The 19,040-nt window shown below is 42.4% G+C and overlaps 1 protein-coding gene across 1 annotated transcript in view; it reads right to left on the reverse strand.

Annotated features, from left to right (window-relative positions):
- Positions 1 to 336: 336 nt before the first annotated feature.
- Positions 337 to 19,040, reverse strand: part of LOC307184283 (chondroitin sulfate proteoglycan 4-like) — a gene marked incomplete at its 3' end in the record, with an annotated part of 64,186 nt that continues 45,482 nt past the window's right edge. Inside the window, 8 exon segments of the mRNA XM_079917634.1 lie at positions 337 to 380; positions 383 to 474; positions 476 to 656; positions 659 to 1,071; positions 1,073 to 1,645; positions 1,647 to 2,256; positions 2,908 to 3,091; positions 17,706 to 17,878. Of these exon segments, the coding sequence (XP_079773760.1) occupies positions 337 to 380; positions 383 to 474; positions 476 to 656; positions 659 to 1,071; positions 1,073 to 1,645; positions 1,647 to 2,256; positions 2,908 to 3,091; positions 17,706 to 17,878 (2,270 nt within the window).

Consider the following 19,040-nt stretch of genomic DNA (forward strand, 5'->3'; position numbering starts at 1 on the left):
GCCTTCCTCCACTGACTCTAGCTCCCATGTTAATCTGCAGTCGGGCCAGCATGTTCTGTCACGCCTTGGTAAAGGGTTTAAATAGTGGCAAAATCTTACGTACACTCAGAGCATCAGGTCCAGAAGAGGGTACACAAAGCTCATTGTGGACAGCCCATGAGTGTTGTATAAAAGTTACAGTAAACACCTGCCAACACCTAACCATGGAGCTACAACAGAACACCAAGGGATGGCAGGGCTGGGCTTTTCTCAGTTGATCCAACCAGCATTTCTTTGTCTTTATATCCCAGTACCTGACACACAGCAGGTGGTCAGTAAGGAACAAGCACCCTCAGTCTACACCCAGTACTGGTTGTGCTTCAATGTTGGGTTGGTTTGCGGCAGAGCTTGACCATGTCAGGATCCAGATTCACACACGTCTCCCAAGGAGCACATTTTTCCACTGGCTCAATGACTGGAGATTTTTTCCATGTGCTCACATTGTTGGACCCTGAAAAGACTGACCGGAGGACTGTAGGAGCTTTTTAGAAGAACCATCACTTTGACAGTGGGAACAGCTATGCTCCTTTCCGGCTTAGGACCTGGGGGTATGGGTTCAAATGGTATGATTATCAGAAGAAGGCTGCCCTCCCTGGGCTGGGTGGGTGCCCAGGGCTGGCTTTGGTGGCATCCGGTGGCCAAATGACTCTGGTGGGAGAGGCCTTGACATCCAGAGTGGGCTCTTCACCGCTGTGTCGTCCCCAGGGATCTGCTTCCTGCCATCTGGTCTGGGTCAGCTTCCCCAGAGTTCCCGTCTGTGCTGTAGGTCCTGAGGACACCACAAGCTTTTCCTGAGAGACACCTGAAGTCACACGTTTATCTGCAGTGACTAGTAAAGAAACATCAGGGGTAAAGGTCTGCAAAAGAAAGGGGTCAGGCGGCACTATGGTGAAGGGGAGACAACCTGTCACTGGCTGTATGTGGGCTGCCCTGAGCAGGAACGTGAAGGAGTCATTCAGCCTATCCGTGCCGGTTAGACTGGTGTGTGGCTCGAGCAACAACAGTCCTTGGTCAACATCCTTCTGAGTGAACAGTCGTGTCTTCCATTGCGGTGCCCCGGGCCACTCTTTGTACAAGTCTGCCATGGACGGGGAGTTCTGTCACTTCAGATTTGGGATCACTGTTAGTCCTGTTAGCAAGCTCAGTAGCATCAAGGTCCTTTCTTCTCAGCTGATGGGCCACTCTGTTGGCAACTGTCAGATCTGACATAACCCGCAGTAAAGGCTGCACCCTGCTGCGCAGTGTTTGTCCTGATGTAAACAGCGAGAACCGTAGCTGGTCCTCTGAGGCAGTGAGGTATGTCATGTGGTAAGAGAGCTTTCCTGAATTCAGATCCTCCTGTCCAAAGCTGATGACCACCTGGTTTTCGACGAGCAGATACCCATGTTGGAGGGGCCGTGTTATCTTGTACGTGATTTGGGGGCTCCTCCCATTGGTCACTGCTGACAGGTGAGCACTGGTGATGGGAACGGTTGTCTGGCCTTGTGGGAGAAGTAGGTCAGTGAGGTTCACGAGGGTGATGGAGATGGGGATGACATCCAGGTGGAAGAGCTTGTAGAGTGGGCGGTGTGGGGAATCGGTCACACTGAAGTAAAACTCTGGAGAATGGGCTTCCATCTCGTATGAACCACACCTGAGAGTTATCAATGTGGGCTTGTGTGAAACGCTGAACAGGTATGTGTGGACGGTGAGCCATTGCCAAAAAGCCATTATTAGGTTTACGGATGATCATATATCTGATCTCCTCTGGAGGACTGTCTGGATCTTCCACTTTTAGGTTTTCAGGTCCTAAAACCAACCTATTGCCCTGCAGAACTTTCAACCAAAGCCCTTTTGTCCTTAATTCTTGTGCCTTGTCATTTATAGGAGTGATGGTGATATTAAACGTCTCTTCAAGAAAGTCAGCCTCTGGCTTAGTGGTGGACTTGCTCTTTTGGTTGGGCCAAACAGCGAAGGTAAAATTGTCAGCTAGTGATTCAGAGTCATCGTGAAGGTATGTGATTCCAAGTTTATTAATTACATACTGAGAGAAACTGGGTTTGCTTTTGGTAATATTCCTCTCTCCAACCATAATAGTTCCACGGTGAGGAAGAGATGTAACTTGGAACCAAGTTTCATATGAAGAACACTGAGGTTTGGGCAATTTAAGTAAGAGGTTGGAAGCATCCGACTTAGATTGGCCGATGAGAACTTTGTCTCCTTCCTTGACAACAGCTCCTGTTAAAAACAAACGTAAAGACCAAAGTGATATCTCGTTAGAATTTTCAAATGACAGCTGTAAGACTTTTTCTCCCTCAGATTTGCCTGTCCTAGTGGATAATTCACAACACCTTGGTATCTGAATTAGCACTGCCACCCAAAGCATACAAAAAAAGTAAATTTTAAATACACACGCCCACACTGTTAAGTCAACATTTCACGTAAGAGAGTTTTAAAACCTTGAGGTTCACTTATAACGTGTTAATCTCCTAACTTACCTACTACCGCACTTTCTCTTGCCATGGAAACAGGTGCAGCTTTCAATACCCCTTTCCTTTTAAGAACTTGCCCTATTTGTTATTTTCATTTTCCATCAACAGTTTTCAGTCATGGGCATGGTGAAGTCCCCATTTGGAGGTACAAATAAGAATTTTGTAAGGCTAATTTGCCATCCTTCCCCACTACAACTATTGAGGCATATGAGAGGAGAGAGCAGAGGCCCAGAGAAAGAGCACACATAAAGAAATAACAAATTTTTATAGCCATATAAGTTTTATTTCAAAGGTGGATACATTGGCATTGACAATTAAAAAGGAAAAGATGTATTTCCAAATTGTCCCTACTTTAATAATTAGAGATAAGGTACTGACTATATCATGGTGGAATTACCTGTATTTGCGAGCAGACGACTCTGCCGACCAGGTTCATTAATTTCATATGAAATAGTTATAGGAAACTCCTCAGGGCCTAGAGCTGCTGGTGGGGAGGACACTGTCAACATGAAAGAGTCTTCTGCAGTCCAGCCTGTATTCTCCCGGTCTACATGCTGGTATAATACCAGCTGCTCACTGACCTGGCCAGATAGTAAGAAAAATCAGCCCCTGGTTTGAGGGATAATACGAGAATTAACGTATATCCTAATTGGAAGAGATACATGTCTTTTCAGGGTTTACTCTACCCCTCCTCAAACTACTGCACATTTCCATGCAAACTCAGGAACATTAAAAGTGTGCTAACTTATTGGTCAAACCTAAGTGATTCTATTACCAAAATGATCTACTTATCAGAGAAAGAAAAGTACATTGATTCTGAGACGACTAATGCCTAAGGTATATATATTATAAAAAGTTTATAATGAACCTTCACTTCCATGTCAGCATCATAACTACCAGCTCCCAACCAATCTTGCTTCACATGTACTCCTACCCACGTTTCTGCCCACGAGATTATTTTGAAGCAAATCACAGACATCATGTCATTTCATCTGTAAATGCTCTAGGATTAGTAAAAGATGACTTTTTTCAAATATTCAGTTAGTGTAGTGTTCAAATATCTCTGGTGGTCTAGTACATGTCTTTTTTTTTTTTTAACATAGTTGCTTTGAGTCAGGATCCTAACTCCACACCTCACATTTGTTTGGTACTTCTCATTGGTTTCTTTTCATCTATAGGTTCCCTTTCTCTAATTTTTTTCTTGTAATTTATTTGCTGAAGAACTTGGGTTGTTTGTCTTTTGAGTTTCCTACATTCTGGATTTTGCTGATTGCATCCATATGGTGTTGTTTAGCATGTTCCTCTGGTCCCTATGTTTCCTAAATACTACCGGTTAAATCTAGAGGCTTAATAAGAATCAGGTTCAATTTTTTGGTAAGAATGTGTTACACGTTGTATTGTATATTTCCTCTTGCATTGCATCGCAAGGCAAAATAATGCTGGGCTGCTTCTCTTTCGGATGTGTTAAGATTGATAAGTGGCTTCAAGTGCTGCCAGATTGATCCAACTATCTTAAAGTTCCCCATAAGCCTATCAACTAACAGTTTTACATACTCATTGATACAATTGCCTAAACTCATTATTTTTGCAGTGGCAAAACACTGATATTATTTATCTTATCATTCCTTCTTCATTCTTATCTGTAATTCTTCTATTTATAAAGAACTTTCTCTTATCAGCTATTTGGTTGCACAGTACATGCAGGAAAGACAGGATTAAGTGTTTGATTCTTTCCCTTTATATATCATTTTTCAGAAGATGAGTCCCCTGGCTCCAATCTCCAAACATTGTTCTCGTTGTTTAAGAATCATCAACTCATGAATTTTAATATATGATGTATTTCATTCCATTGCAAGTATTATTTTCATTGATTTTCAAACTGCCCCACCTGGCTTAAGATATTTTTCAAGATGTAATCCAAGTCCCTAATGCCTGTGGCCTATCAGTGTCCTTTTTATCTCATCAGATGGAGATGGGTTCTACCCAGCGTTGTGTTGTCCAGATACCATGTGGGCAGTCCTTCCCTCAACAGCAGTGATTGAATGTTCTAAAACTGCAACCACAGAAGGGAAGGCTAGAGAGAAAATATTCGACCCTTAATTCCTATAGGTCACATCTTTTTCTGACCTGCTATCTGTTATAATATCTGAACTTACAGGTAGGTTCTGCCGAAATACTTGAGTGTCCACGTCAAACGTGCCGAGGATAAATTGTCACATAATTTAGAGAGAAGTTGAGTTTGTTTCATCAGCCAGTATCGGAAATATGGCCCTTCACATCTACAGGTTCCATATCCACAGAGTCAACCAACCGTGGATCAAAAATATTTGGAAAAAAAATTCCATAAAGTTCCAAAAAGCAAAACTGGAATTTGCCACATGCTGGCAAGGACTTACATACCGTTTATATTGTATTAGGTGTTGTAAGTAATCTAGAAATGATTTAAAGTATACAGAAGGATGTGTGTAGGTTATATGCAAATACTATTCCAGTTTACATATGGGACTTCAGCATCCTCGGATATTGGTACCCATGGCGGTGGGGGAGGAGGGGGCGGTTGTCCTGGAGCCAATCTCCTGCAGATATGTAGCGATGACTGTACTGTATTAATTAACAGAGGTTTGGTGATGCATTGCTCTGACTCTCTGCTTGTTACAGTGGATGTATCTAGAACCAGAAAGGCTTTTGACTAGTGAGTTTCATGGAAGAAAAGATCTGGAAAGATCTATGTTCCCAGAGCGGCCAAAACTGTTGTTGAGGAGATTTTTTCTTTCTTATCCTATTCAAGGATAAAGCAAGGAAGTGCTGTCACTTGAGGATTTTAAGTGGGGAGAAGAATATATCATCTCTCAATATTTCCTAATAGAAAAAGCAAGGTTACTCGTGAGAAATTGGAGTTTCTCCAAAGATAGTAATTTCCGGTACTAACTAGTAACTTAATTCCCCAGAAGCTCCTGGGGAATAAAGTCAGTTTTATTTAGTAGAGCTACCATTTCTATTCCTAGCTTAAGATTTATGACAAAAGATCAATCATAAATATATTCCTCCTCCTAAAAGCGGGTGACTGTGCCATGGATTTCAGACCAGAGGATGGTTCCTTAAAGGTTCCCATTATACTTAAGAGTAATAATATTATAAGGCAAAAGAGATCCAGTTTCTTAATATTAAAAGTAACAGCATCTATTAACCAGGAAGGAAGGTTTTCTTGGATGCAGGTCATTCGTGCTCATTGCTCCTTTGGTGTTAAGTGAAAATTAGCTTCCCTAAAAAAATATAACAAGTTATTAGAATAATCTAAGGTCTTCTGATATCTACTGTAAGGAGAATGATTGTCCCAGGGAAAGAATGGTTCTCATAGATGGGAAGAGTAGTGATGAAGGTCAGAAATCTTCTGAAGGAAGTAACTGGGGAAGAGTCTTAAACATAGTTTTGTATTTCAGGAGCCTAGTGGAGGAGAGGTCTGTTTTAGGTTCTGTTTTTGAAAAGTCATTCTAAGAGTGAGGAATTGTGGAAAACAAAGTGACTTATTTCACATGGGAGAGTGTGAGAGAGAAATGAATTAGATTCACCTTGAGTGTCTGAGCTTTAAGACCAGATAGCAGGTAATTGAAAGTGCTGAGCTAGAAGTCAAAGGGAGTAAGGGCGCCTTTGGAATGTCAACTTGCCAGTCATCATGCCCTGAAAGAGGTTTGAGGTGAGTAGAGTCTCTAATGTTTAGAAAACAGATTTAACTTCACCAGCTTTAAGAGTCAGGTTTTATGGTGTGTGTGTGTGTGTGTGTGTGTGTGTGTGTGTGTGTGTGTGTGTGTGTGTGTGTGTGTGTGTGTGTGTGTGTGTGTGTGTGTGTGTGTGTGTGTCTCTACTGGGAGAGGGCCAGGAAAGGGAAAATAATAAGACCAAGACTTTATGAGAAAAAAGTATAGGGTCAACCTGAGGAGAGAAGGTTCTCAGAGAAGATTAGGAATTATTTGTTACCTTAAATAGAAAGCAGCCTTAGGAACAACTTCCAACAGCTCTGCGTATTTCCACTGTGTTAAATATAGACAGATAAGCCACTTAGCAGAATACCTGGGCTCTGGGATTAAGGAGAGGGGAGAGGGGTGTTTTTATTTCCTATGGATTTAGATTAGCTCAGATATTTTCTCTTTTACAGAGTCTTTCTGGAATGTCATTAGCAATTCAATGGTGCAGAATTCCAATGTAGAAGGAAAAACAGAAAACTAGAAAAATCACCACTTGGCAACCAAGTAGTAATAAATGCCTCAGGCAAGAATCCTAAAATGGCTGCTAAAACTAGCGAGCTAAATTGTGATGAGAAACAGGACGTTTAGATAGTTCTAAAGTGTCTCCTCACAGATACTTATAGAATTCAAAGGGGAAAATACAACCTTCACGGTGGAGAAACCTAAAGGACAGCACTTGACCAACTGATGAAAGAAATCACCGTCAGTGACAGGGCAAAGAGAGCACCAGTGCCTCCTGACAGGAAGCTCTGGGAAGAACCCAGCCTCTCTCAGGGCTTTCCCGCCCCAAATGCATAACCTGAATTATGAGGAAACATCAGATAAAACCAAACTGAGAGGGCTTCCCTGCTGGCGCAGTGGTTGAGAGTCCGCCTGCCGATGCAGGGGACACGGGTTCGTGCCCCGGTCCGGGAGGATCCCACATGCCGCGGAGGGGCTGGGCCTGTGAGCCATGGCCGCTGAGCCTGCGCGTCCAGAGCCTGTGCTCCGCAACGGGAGAGGCCACGACAGTGAGAGGCCCGCGTACCGCAAAAAAAAAAAAAAAAAACAAACTGAGAGACTTCCTACAAAGAACTGGCCTGTTCTCTTCAGTAAATGGTAAGGTCACAAAAGTCAACACGACTGCGGAATGGATCCAGATTAAAGGAGACAAAGGCTCCTGAGAACTAAATGCTCTGTTTTATGCTATGGGTTTTTCCTTTGCTATAGAGGACATTCACTGAAACAACTTGTGAAATTTGACTAAGGTCTATAGATTATAAAATAGCACTGTATCAGTGTTAATTTTATGCAATTTTATGCAAATTATACTGTGGATATATAGCAGACTGGCCCCTTGTTTTTAGAAACGATACAGAGCTAAATATAAATGTACTAAATATAGAGGTAAATAAATATAAATATATTACTAAATACAGTAGTAAGGGGGCGTCATGTTTGCAACTGGCTCTCAAAATTTCAAGTTGTGTGTGTGTGTGTAGGGAGAATGATAAAGCTAAGTCAGATAAAAGGCAGTAAATGCTAAAATTTGGTGAATATGGATGAATAGTATAAGATAATTTTTTGTATTCTTTTGCGACTGTTCTGAGTCTGAAATTATTTCAAAATAAAAAGTTAAAATAATAATTTAAAAAAGTAAATCCCATGGTGCTTTACTATACCAACTTCAAGAATAGACCAATAGTCCCTTTTCTTTGATGACTCAGTACATGCAGAATGGGAGAAGGAAATGCCTTGGGCACTATGAAATCAAGAAGTGGTTATTGCCTATCCCAACATGGTCCACCCTTCACCACCTCCAGCTTGGTCCATTTCTCTAGGGCTTTAATGAGGCTGTATTCCTACCTGACTTCTGAATGGGTGGATATGTGGTTCCAAGTCCTAGACCTTCTCAGAGTAGTGCTTTTACTAGAAGGGATAATATGATAACATCCCTTGGATCGTCCCTTGATTCCTATAGAACCACAAAGAAAAACATTTGTCTGAGGCTAAAGAGATGGCCAGGGACCCTATTGACTTTTGTGTGACGGGTCAAAGTTTACAGCTGAGAGGCTACTGAGATGCTCAGAGAAGTTGGGATTCCAGGTAATTACGATGCTGAAAGCTCAGCCTCTCTGCACTGGTGCCGAAATGAATCTCAGAGACAAGAGTTTTGGGTGAAGCAGAAAAGAATAGCTTTACTGCTTTGCCAGGCAAAGGGGGCCCCAGAGGGCTCCTGCCCTCGAAAACTATGTGTCCCAACCTGGGAGGATTTGATGAAGAGTTTTATAGCAATAGTTCAAGGGTGGGGTTGCTGACAGGATTAGGGTGTGTGCAGTGCCTGGGATGCCTTAATCTTGTCTCAGGTGGTCTCTTCTCCTAATCTGGATGAGCTTCTCTGGTCCCTTTAGTCTCGCCTCAGGTGGTTTCTTGGCTGCTTCTCCCCTGATTAGCAACTGTTCGAATCTGCCCTTTGGAACTCAGGGAAGGTCATGGAGGCTGGAGTCTTGCCTACAAGAAACAGGGGACAAAAAAGGCTTCCGTGCCCAGGGGCCCCAAGGGTCCTTCTCGGTTTCAATTCCTCTCCCTCCACTCAATGGCAGGGTTAGTTGGGAGCAGAGATGGGATCAGAACCCAGATCTTCAGGCTTGTAGATAAGAGCTCTTTCTTTAGCGCACATTACTGGGGCCATTTTGGCTCCAACTGCTTGAATTACTACCGTTCTTCCTCCAAGAAGGAAAAGGACATTCATTAATATAAAAATCTAAGTGTAGGAGTGTAGTAGAATTTGAACCTTGGCTTGATCAGATGTAAAGTCAAATACAAATGCTACCAACTGTCAGCTCTGTGGCTTTTATGCAAGTCATTTAATCTCACTGAGCCTCCATTTATGCACTAAAATATAGAATAATATCTCACTTGTAGATATGCATTTGACCTAATTGGTCTGTTGCCATATCAATGTTCAAAATGGCAGGCCTTGGGCATTTCTAGGTCTTTCAAGAAAGGATCTAAGTCCTCACTAACCAATTCCTTACAGTTGGAAAGCTATACTCATTTTTATAGTGAATCATGGCATGAGAATATTAAGCAATCAGAAAGTTCTAAAATATGCCTAATAAAATAAATATTTTCCCATAAAACAAAGGAATTTGTAGGCTGGAATCCTGGCACATAGTTCAGAAGCTTACTTACAGCTGCTTTGTAAATGAGTATTAGTTCACCATTCTACATTTGGCATTTCAATAAATATTTGTTTAATGAATAAATAAACTACTTGAAAAGTACTTTACAAAATTTAATTATAAAGTATACATTTACATCCTGAAGCAGTAGAAATAAGGCAATCCAAGACATTTCTTACCCATTTGTTTAACAAAAACACACTGACAATACCTAACTTTAATTGTGCTCTGCTAGGCACATTATGTAACTCGTTTTATTTAATTTTGTTTTAGGCAAGAATTGTTGTGTCCATTGACATATTTTTTAAAAACCTGAGGCTCAGAAAATTTAAATAATTCACTCTAGCCAATAGGTGCAAGAACCCAGTTTTTAGTCTAGTCCTGTGTGACTCCAGAGTTCATGCTTTTTCCACTGCACTTACCTATGTGTGGAAAGCTCAGTGAGACTGTGGTCAACCAGAAATTCACAAGACATGCTCTCCAACCCCACGGAGTCTAGTAATGGGGAAAGTCAGTTGGTAGGTATGACTAGGGCAGACAAAAGCTATTGTAGTCTGGCCTGTCTAGGACACAGTCACTATTGGCCAGAGCGTTTAAGGATTCAAAGAAATAGCTCCACATATAGTATCTATTACAAATGGCAAGTAAGGGAAGGTTGTATTCCAGTTCTTCACAACTGCCATTGTAGATCAGGTAGACGTTCTCATAGGACATTGAGGGAAAGAGGGTAGGAATGAGGGGAAAGGAGTTTCCACCTGGCTCCAGGCTGAGGACAATTCCTGTGTAAAAGTACATGTGGTCAGAACTGAGTGTTGGAGAATAAAATTGTCACGCTTGGCCAAAACGCAGGGCTAGAAAGCTCTGGATTATATCTTCAATTCCAGGGGTCTTTCTAAATATAACCCCCCATAATCCTGATAAGAAAACCAGAACATGAGTCCTTTACACTGATCTATCCCAGAGCAGGGCCTAAAAGACAATCACAGTTTTGAAATTCCCACTGGAGAAGAGAGTAACCAAATTATCTTAGGGTCAACTGGGTGAAAAGGGAGGGAGAAGGAGGGACACGCAGTCCACGCGCTTGATTCTCCACAACGTGATGGCTTTGCCAAAGGGCCAAGTCTCTAGCAGGACAATAATTGGCCAGAAGGAGCAACGGAAAGAGAGCTGGCCAAAAAATCTCTATCTTGGGCAGATAATCATGGGGAAAGGAGACTACAGAAAGCCAAACAGTTCAAAAAGATAAAGTCTCTGAGGTTCCGTGTAGGTTAACCGAAAAGTCCTAAAGGCTAAGATTTGGAAAACAACAAGCTCCTGTGCTCCTGAACGATGAGCTCAGAGAAATGACTCCTTTCTATGCGCCCTTTCTTGTTTCCACCAGGACTGGGACCACCATGGTTGCAGAGAGCAGCCGGGCCTGGAGAGTTCAAGGTTCCCAGAAGAGGTTAGAAGTCCGGGGCAGTCCAGCGTGCCACAGGTTAGAGGGTGCCCAGGTATCAGGCTAAACAAAATGGGACTGGGGTAAGTCCCAGGAATAATTCCCCTTAGTGGAAATGGATAGGAGAGGCATTTTAGGAAACTTAAGTTTCTAAATGGTGATATCTGGAAATCTCCAGCTAGAAATGGGCAATTGAAAACCAGGTCCAAATAATTATCCATGCCCCTCCATACTGGGTCAGTCTCTGCATAAAAATATTAGAACAAAAAGCTTTTCAAGGAGCCTAGCAATATATCCATCTACAGCCCCACCTGGCAGAGAGGTCCAAATCCACATTTATATGAAAGTAGATATAGATTCTCGTAGGCCTTATACCATTACAAGCATGGAGCTCTTTAAAAACTACCAAGTGAGATCATGTAAGAGGTGATTCATTATTAAAGAGTATGGGACACCTTGCTTTTGTTATATATAAATGTAGTAGGCTAAAAATGTCCACCAAAGATATCAGGTCTGAATCCCTTGAACCTGTGAATGTTACCTTACATGCCAAAGACTTTGCAGATGTGATTAAGTTAAGATTGGTTCCTAAGATTGGAAGAATGTCCTGGATTATCCAGGTGGGCCCTGACTGCAATCACATACATCCTTACAAGAGGGAGGCAGAGAAATACACGATACAGACAGAAAAGGAGAAGGCGACTTGACCATGGAGGCAGACATTGGCATGATGGGGCCACATGCCAGGAGATGCTGGCAGCTACCAAAAGCTGGAAGAGGGAAGAAGGAGTTCTCCCCTAGAGCCTCCAGAGGGAGCATGGCCCTGCTGACACCTTGATTTCAGCCCAGTGAAATGGAGTTCCAACTTCTGGCCTCCAGAACTACGAGATAGTACATTTCTGCTATTTTAAGCCACCAAGTTTGTGGTAATTTATTACAGCAGCCTTAGGAAATTACTACAAGGAGCAAGGATAAACCTCACTCGCTGAAATGGGATTTGGTTCTATCTGCTTTTTCAAAGAAAGAGCCAACAGTTTAAGAGAAAGAAACATCGTTGGGTATTCAAAGCCATTGGACTAGGACACATCAGCCAATTTTGTTTGAACAATGAATAGGTGACTAAGTGACAGTGCAATACACTAATTTCTACACATGGAAAAATATGCTAGCACGTAATTCAGTGAACCGTGAGGGCCAAAACGAAACTGCCAAAACAAAAACCTAGTGGAAAATGTTCAAAATGACTACTGAGTCTAGTTGCCATTGAGCTTGTCACTGAAGAGACCCCAAGAAAGCAGGGACGTGGGGCAGGAGTGATCACTAACACAAAGAAACTTATCCTTCTCTGTTCAGAAAAGTAAAGGGCCAAAGTTTAATGATCCCATTGCACTCTCCATTAAGTTGTAATAAATCAGCTTCTGTCCTATGGGAAATGTGTTTGCAATTTCTTAAAATGTACGTGTTGTCTTCAGAATCTAGAAGAGGGGGTAATTAGACAAAATTCATAACCCAGAATCGATTATATTATTTTCTAAATGTGACCCTGGAAACCTATATCTGTGTTGCAGCGGCAGGCAGAGACGAAGATGGATGGTCTACCCACAACAGCACAATGGCTAAAATGCAATTACTGGCTTTATGGAAAAGCAAAACGGCCAGGCGTCATAAACCTCAAAACCAGAACACTTTGCTTTTTAATGATTCTATATTATCTAAACAAGTGCTGGAATAAAAATCACTCAATTAGCCTTGTGCTCTACAAGGAAGAGATTAGTGCTTCAGAGAATTCAACGTATGTGCTTTGTTCATACATTCTTTGAAATGAACAATAATTTCTCTACGTTTGTAAAAAGATTGCATTTTAAAATTTGATGATTCACCTTCTCTGTGTATTTGTATGTTTAATTCTTCAGGATATAAGATTTTCAGCACAAGTTTTTGTGGTTTAGCTTTTTCCCTTTTAGGCAGATGTAATATTATGGTGAAAAACAAGATGTTACATGTTTATCTTGGTAGGTTGATATGGTATGGTTTGAAAATCATGAATTTATTCCAGGATAAGAAAGTATTTTGAGCTATAACATAACAAATGTTTTCCCCACAATTACTTTGCTAAAGGATGATATTAAGCATAATGGAGAACATGTAGTTTTCTTTCACAAGCTATATCCAGAGCCACTGATTAAAATGGTCATTTTTGACAGAAACAGACTCATAGGCATAGAGAAAAGACTTGTGGTTGACAAGGGGAAGTGGGGGAGGGAGAAGGATGGACTGGGAGTTTGGGGTTGGTAGATGCAAACTATTACATTTAGAACAGATAAACAACAAGATTCTAATGTATAGCACAGGGAACTATATTGAATATTCTGTGATAAATCATAATGGAAAAGAATATAAAAAAGAATGTATATATGTGTACAACTGAGTCACTTTGCTGTACAGCAGAGATTGGTGCAACACTGTAAATCAACTATACTTCAATAAGAAAAATAATTATGATTAAATATGAAAACAGCTAGAGCGGAAAAAAACAAAAACAAAAAGATGGTCATTTTTGTTTATCCATCAAAAGCAAAAAAGGGTATATAGGTTTTATGTGCAAATGATATGGTGTTCTTGCCTCCCCCAGCTGAGGGTGGTAGAGAGCTGGAAATAATTTAGTCCTTTAAGGTAAAGGGATGAAAGAGGACTCAACCATCAGGTGCCTAAAGCACTCTCCCCCTTGGACACTTAGCACGTTATGGGCTGGAACTGACTCTTGAAATTAGAAAAACTGATCTAGAAAGCTAAAAAGCAATTGAAGCCATCTGATTACATGAGCATGGCTGAACAGCTCTGAGCTCCTTTTACAATGAAAATTGTTTCCTCTGTTAATATCTCTTCTCACCAACTAGACTAAAGAGGACTAGTCAAAGCACATAATATGTGTTCAATAAATGTCCTTGTTAAGTAATTTCAGAAAAAATGTCTTCATCATCTTCACTGCCTCCAAAACCTGCCCCACCCTTTCTTTTACTTCCCAAAATGTTCTGGAGCTGCTGGGGAGGAATTTGAGCCATCATAAAATGGCTGAGAGTTTGACCAAGGTCCTGTTTGACACAGGCCATAAAACTGCAGATTTTAGGAAAAGATTCACATTCCATTTGCATGTGAAGAAGGAGACAGGACCTGAAAAGAGGAACGTCAGGGAGATAATAATTTTCTTCTTCTTCCCAAGTCACAAATTAAAATGTGCCTTCTGAACACACAAGCTAAACGGAATTGGAACGCCTTCAGGTGAGCATCAATTGTACTGAATTTATTGATGATGCCCTAGTCTTTTTCAATATGAATTTTCTGCTTTACTGTTTTCTAATTTTATTTTTACAATAAATGCGTGATATTTTGGTACTCAAAAAACCACACACACTAAAAGAGCCAGAGTTAGCATTTGCGTTTATATCCTTGCAGAGTTTCCTCTGCACATTCTCCTCTCCCCACATTACTGATGTTCCTCATGACTACTGAAGTGGAAGGGAAGACAGGGTATTTCAATGAAATTTATTCATAGAAGTTTAGAAATTTAGCCAAACATATCCTGCAAAAGCACCTCAACTTTGTACAGCAGCTCTCAGCTGCTCTGGTGCGGAGTCCTGCCACGGGGTCTTCCTTGCCCTGACCCTCTGGGGTGGGATATTTGGAGCTGCCCCAGCCCCAGGCCTCATTGTGTCTCCAGCCTGTGCTTGGCCCCAGGATGAAGTACTGCTGAATCCAGGCATGAGGCCACCTGACATTTTCCTCAGCCACCTCCTCTTGTCATCACTCAAGGAAATGTGTTCCAGAACACCAGGGACTCTCCAACAAAGGGAAACAGTAAGCAGGTTACAGGGTGAAGTAAATGTCATTTTCTTCTAATGACCTCATTTCCATTCATTAAATTACTGCAGCACATTAGGGTAAACACAGCAGCCAATTCCAGTGTCCCAGAAAATTGCCTGCCCCGTGAAACTAGTCCTTTGGCTACTATGAGAGGAAAAGAATCTCTCACATTTTCAAGGGCAAAAAAGGTAATCACAACAGCCTTAGCTACTATTTATTTAACATCTGCTGCATGTGGGGCTGTGTGCTAAACGTTTTGTATCCACTTTCTGTGTTAATTCATTATGGCCAAGAGGAAAGTAGTCGAGACCCTGAGTTCAAATTCTGACTCTGCCACTTCTCAGCTGTGTAGCAGCGGGTGAGTTGCTTAACTTCCCTGTGCTTTAGGATCCAGGCCTGTAAAGTGACATAATGAACAAAGCTTAGAATGGTGCCTGGGACATGCGGAATGTTCAAAATGATTTCAATTGTCATTACTACTATTTTCCCCCTTTTACAGATGAGGAAACTGAGGATTAAAAGATATGTCATTTGCCATAACTCACAGAGTTAATCCAGATCTTCTGACCTTAGAGGCCAAGGCACTGTCCTCAGTCATCAATGATCAGCAGTGGATCAATGAGCAGCAACAGGGCGCCCAATTCCTAAATTATATTCTCTCTCCACACTCACACACCAAAGGCAGAGAGCGTGGGCTGCCGTGCTGAATTCCTACAGACTCGAAATATATCTTAGACGCTGCTTTGGGGAGACAGGAATTGTCACATCCAGGAATGCACTTGCATAAACGGCCTGATATACAGTCTGATGCCTCGTATACCACAAAAGGGGCTCTCTTCTGTCCCCTGAGTCAAAGCACTGGGCCAGGCCGCTGGCACGGCATGCTTTGGAGAGGAAAGGGCTGTGTGTGTGGTGAGAAGGGCTGCTTTCCCGGTCCACTCGAGAAGGAGAACACACTCCTCTCTCACCACACCTGGCTTGTGACATTGCCCAGGCTGTGCCTCCACACTGGAGCCTGCCCCTGCCTCCACGAGGACCGACAGTGGGTTCTAATGCCCCTCGTCCCAGACACCCCTCTGCAGGCCCTTTACAGCCCTGAGCCCCAAGGCAACACATCCCCCACAGACTACCACCTGCCATTGATGATATCTTTTCTTGACACTCGCCTCTTGGTTCAAGTAGAAGGAATAATGAGAGGAAAAATAAAACCTTAAAATAATTGGATTCCAATCAGTCAAGACTTTGCCTGCCCTATGGCCTCATAACTAGCTAGGGGCTTTAATTCCTGCTGACAAATGTGTTGTCTGTGGGGGAGGTTTGTTTTTACAGGAAAATGTACTCTCAGTGTATCATCAACTATTTTGTGATTACCAGGCTAGCCCACCGTGGTGGACTGTTCTATTGTGTCAGTGTCTCCTCCCTATGAGATGGTTCTCCTTCCCTACACCACTGACACCAGGCTTGCTCACGTGACATTCTTTAGTCAGTGAGACGTGAGCACAGTGATACGTGGCACTTCCGAGCATAGACGTGTGGAGTTGTCGCATGCTTCCACCATCACTTCTTTTCCCCCTGCTGCAAATACAGCAATGCCCAAGACAGGGGTTGCTCCTTCAACGTGGACCCTGGAATAAGGGACAGATGGAACCCACAGCCCATGTACAACATACGTGAGAAATAAGCTTTTGCTATTGTAAGCCATTGAGACTGGGGAGTTGTTCGGTACTGCAGCATAACCTAGTGGATCTTGGCTACCATATCCACTAAAGCCTATTTAGACCATATTAATCTAAAATATTATATATTTGCAATGAAAAGTAGTGGAAACTAATGCTCGAAATGATCATCATCAAACAATACATAATTTTTTAAAGAACTAGGGCTAGACGGAAGGCATCTTAATATGACTGACGTCATTCTTGCTAGTATTCAAAATGTAAGCTGAACCTGGGCAGGTTTTGATGCCTTTGGGCACATTAAGCTCCCACACACAATGCAGTTTTCACCCTAATCCCTTTTTTCCTCCTCCAGAGTTCATCTGTGAACTAGAGAATTTATACTTCCTCTTTTCAGTGTCACTTTCAGAACTTCTGCTAACCTCACGATCTGTTCCCTTAGATGCACCCCAGACAAAGGCGATAGCAGAGCAAAAGCTAAATTCAAGTCTGCCACATCACCCTGGAGAGAAATGGCTCAGCGGTTAAAGGGCAGACATGTGGTTTACTCTGGCTGTTTCCTCTAAACTTGACTTTGGATTTTTTATTCCTTAGTCATGTAAAGCTATAGACAGATCAGCTATCGGATCCCTGTACACACAGTTTAAGAATGGAAAAAGAAAGCTGAATGGCAAGCAAGAAAAGTTATATGCAGGAAGATGGTTTGGAAACATAGACATTTAGAAAATGAAATCACATAGATGCAAACATGACAAGTCAGTCAGATTCCTAGGATGCAAAAGTAAAAAAAAATAAATAAAAAAAAATAAAAAGACTTGAAGGCTTATGCATATAAAGAGGGCATGTGGATGGTCGTAGTGGTAAAGCACCAGTGAAGTTGGAAACAGATGGCTCTGGGTGCAGCTTAAATACACACCCTCTCCTTACATACACACATATTTATATAAACACAACAGTACATGAAATTATGTATATAATTTTACATATTAAGCATAAATGGACAGACATATCCTGTAGGATTTACTCCTGCAACTCTGCTTTGGGTTTCCTTTTAAATTCATCTTTAGTGATAAAAGGATCCCTTCTTATTTCTTAGACACAGCGTTTGAATTTGCTTGGTGCTTTCTGACAATTGTGTTCCATCCTGTGCTCACTACAAAGTGCCCGGTTTTAAAACCAGCACAACGGGAATGAGTAACTGCCTGGGCAAATGGGCACGTCTGCTTGGCTTCACAGGATGAGGACAAGCGAGGGGTCCGCCCTGTAGAGACGCCCAGCCCTGCCCAGCTGCACGGACAGATGTCAGGACTCACCAGATGCTGCGTAAACATAGAAACATCCTCTGTGCTGTTGTCAGAATTGACTCGCACCAACCTCCCGAGTCTAGGGGAACTTACAACTGTAAAGGTTATAGTTCTGTTTCCTGCACTGTCCATGTCATTGGTCACAGCCCTCAGGTCACGAGCTGAAAGGGGCTTTATGGGACCTAAGTGAAGACTGAAACATGCACGTAAGTATAAAGCATATGAAGGCTATGGTTAATGAAATGATCTTTACAGACCCCTGAAAACTGGAAAACACGTAGTTATGGACGGGGGGCTGGCTAGCTCGAACTTGAAATTGGGCTGTGAGGGGCCAACAGATCCATGCGGCTGCTGTTTGTGGATGTGCTTTGCTACGGGGGCCAGAGATGAAGGAGGAAAATCCCATGAAAAGAGCCCCTCAGCCCCCGCAGTCCTGCATGTCTAACTGATCTCGAGAGAAAGAAGGCAATGCCAGGCGAGTGACACCCAGCTCGGCTCTGAGCACAGGAAGGGGGCGCCGGCTAAACTTGGGAGGACAGACGCGTCCTGGCCTGACAGCGGCTGCAGGTGCTCGACGGAGTGTCCATCTGTGGATGCCTGGGGGAGAGGTTGGCTCTGAAACAAATGGTGGCGGTCTCCAGAGGAGCCCCCAGATGTGCAGGTTGCATGGACAACGTGGGGAGGGAAGGGCCTGTGTGGATGTTAAGAGAAGAAGAACCAGTGAGTGGTCAGTGTGCTAATGTGATCTCATTGATAACTAAGGGCCAGAGTGACTTGGGGACATTCAGGTTAGCGCAGTGCTTCTCAAATACTCTGTAGTGAAGGATCAGTGTTTCCCACCAAATCCATTGTGGACCAATAATTTTATAAAATACAATAAAATGTCACAACAATGTCAAATTGCTATAAAATTTTCTGAACACCTCCTTTCATTTCCCATTCTTATCAGTTCACAGACTAGAGGTCCATGGACCACAATTTGAGGAATATAGGGCTAGAGTTTCTATCGCTTTACTTTGCATGGGTTTAGGGAATATCCCCAACCTGATACGGTGGCAGATCTGAGAGAGATTTACAGTCATCCTGGCCCAATCTCACCTTCTCTTTTCTGTTTTAGCCCTTGCTAAAGGGCTTCAGCATTAGCTCTTGCACAGGGGCCTTGCACTAGCTCTTGGAGTCGGCACTTTATAAATTGTCTATGAAGTTGAGCCAATCACCCAATAACTAAGCCTCCTAAATGACATTCATTTTGCTTTCCTGACGGAACCATTATAGCCTGGGAGAGTGAGGGCCACCGACTGCAGTATTTAAACCACATTAGGTGCTTAAAGGCAGGACCTTGAC

The sequence above is a fragment of the Stenella coeruleoalba genome, assembly GCF_951394435.1.
Source record: "Stenella coeruleoalba genome assembly, chromosome: 3".
NCBI lineage: Eukaryota > Metazoa > Chordata > Mammalia > Artiodactyla > Delphinidae > Stenella > Stenella coeruleoalba.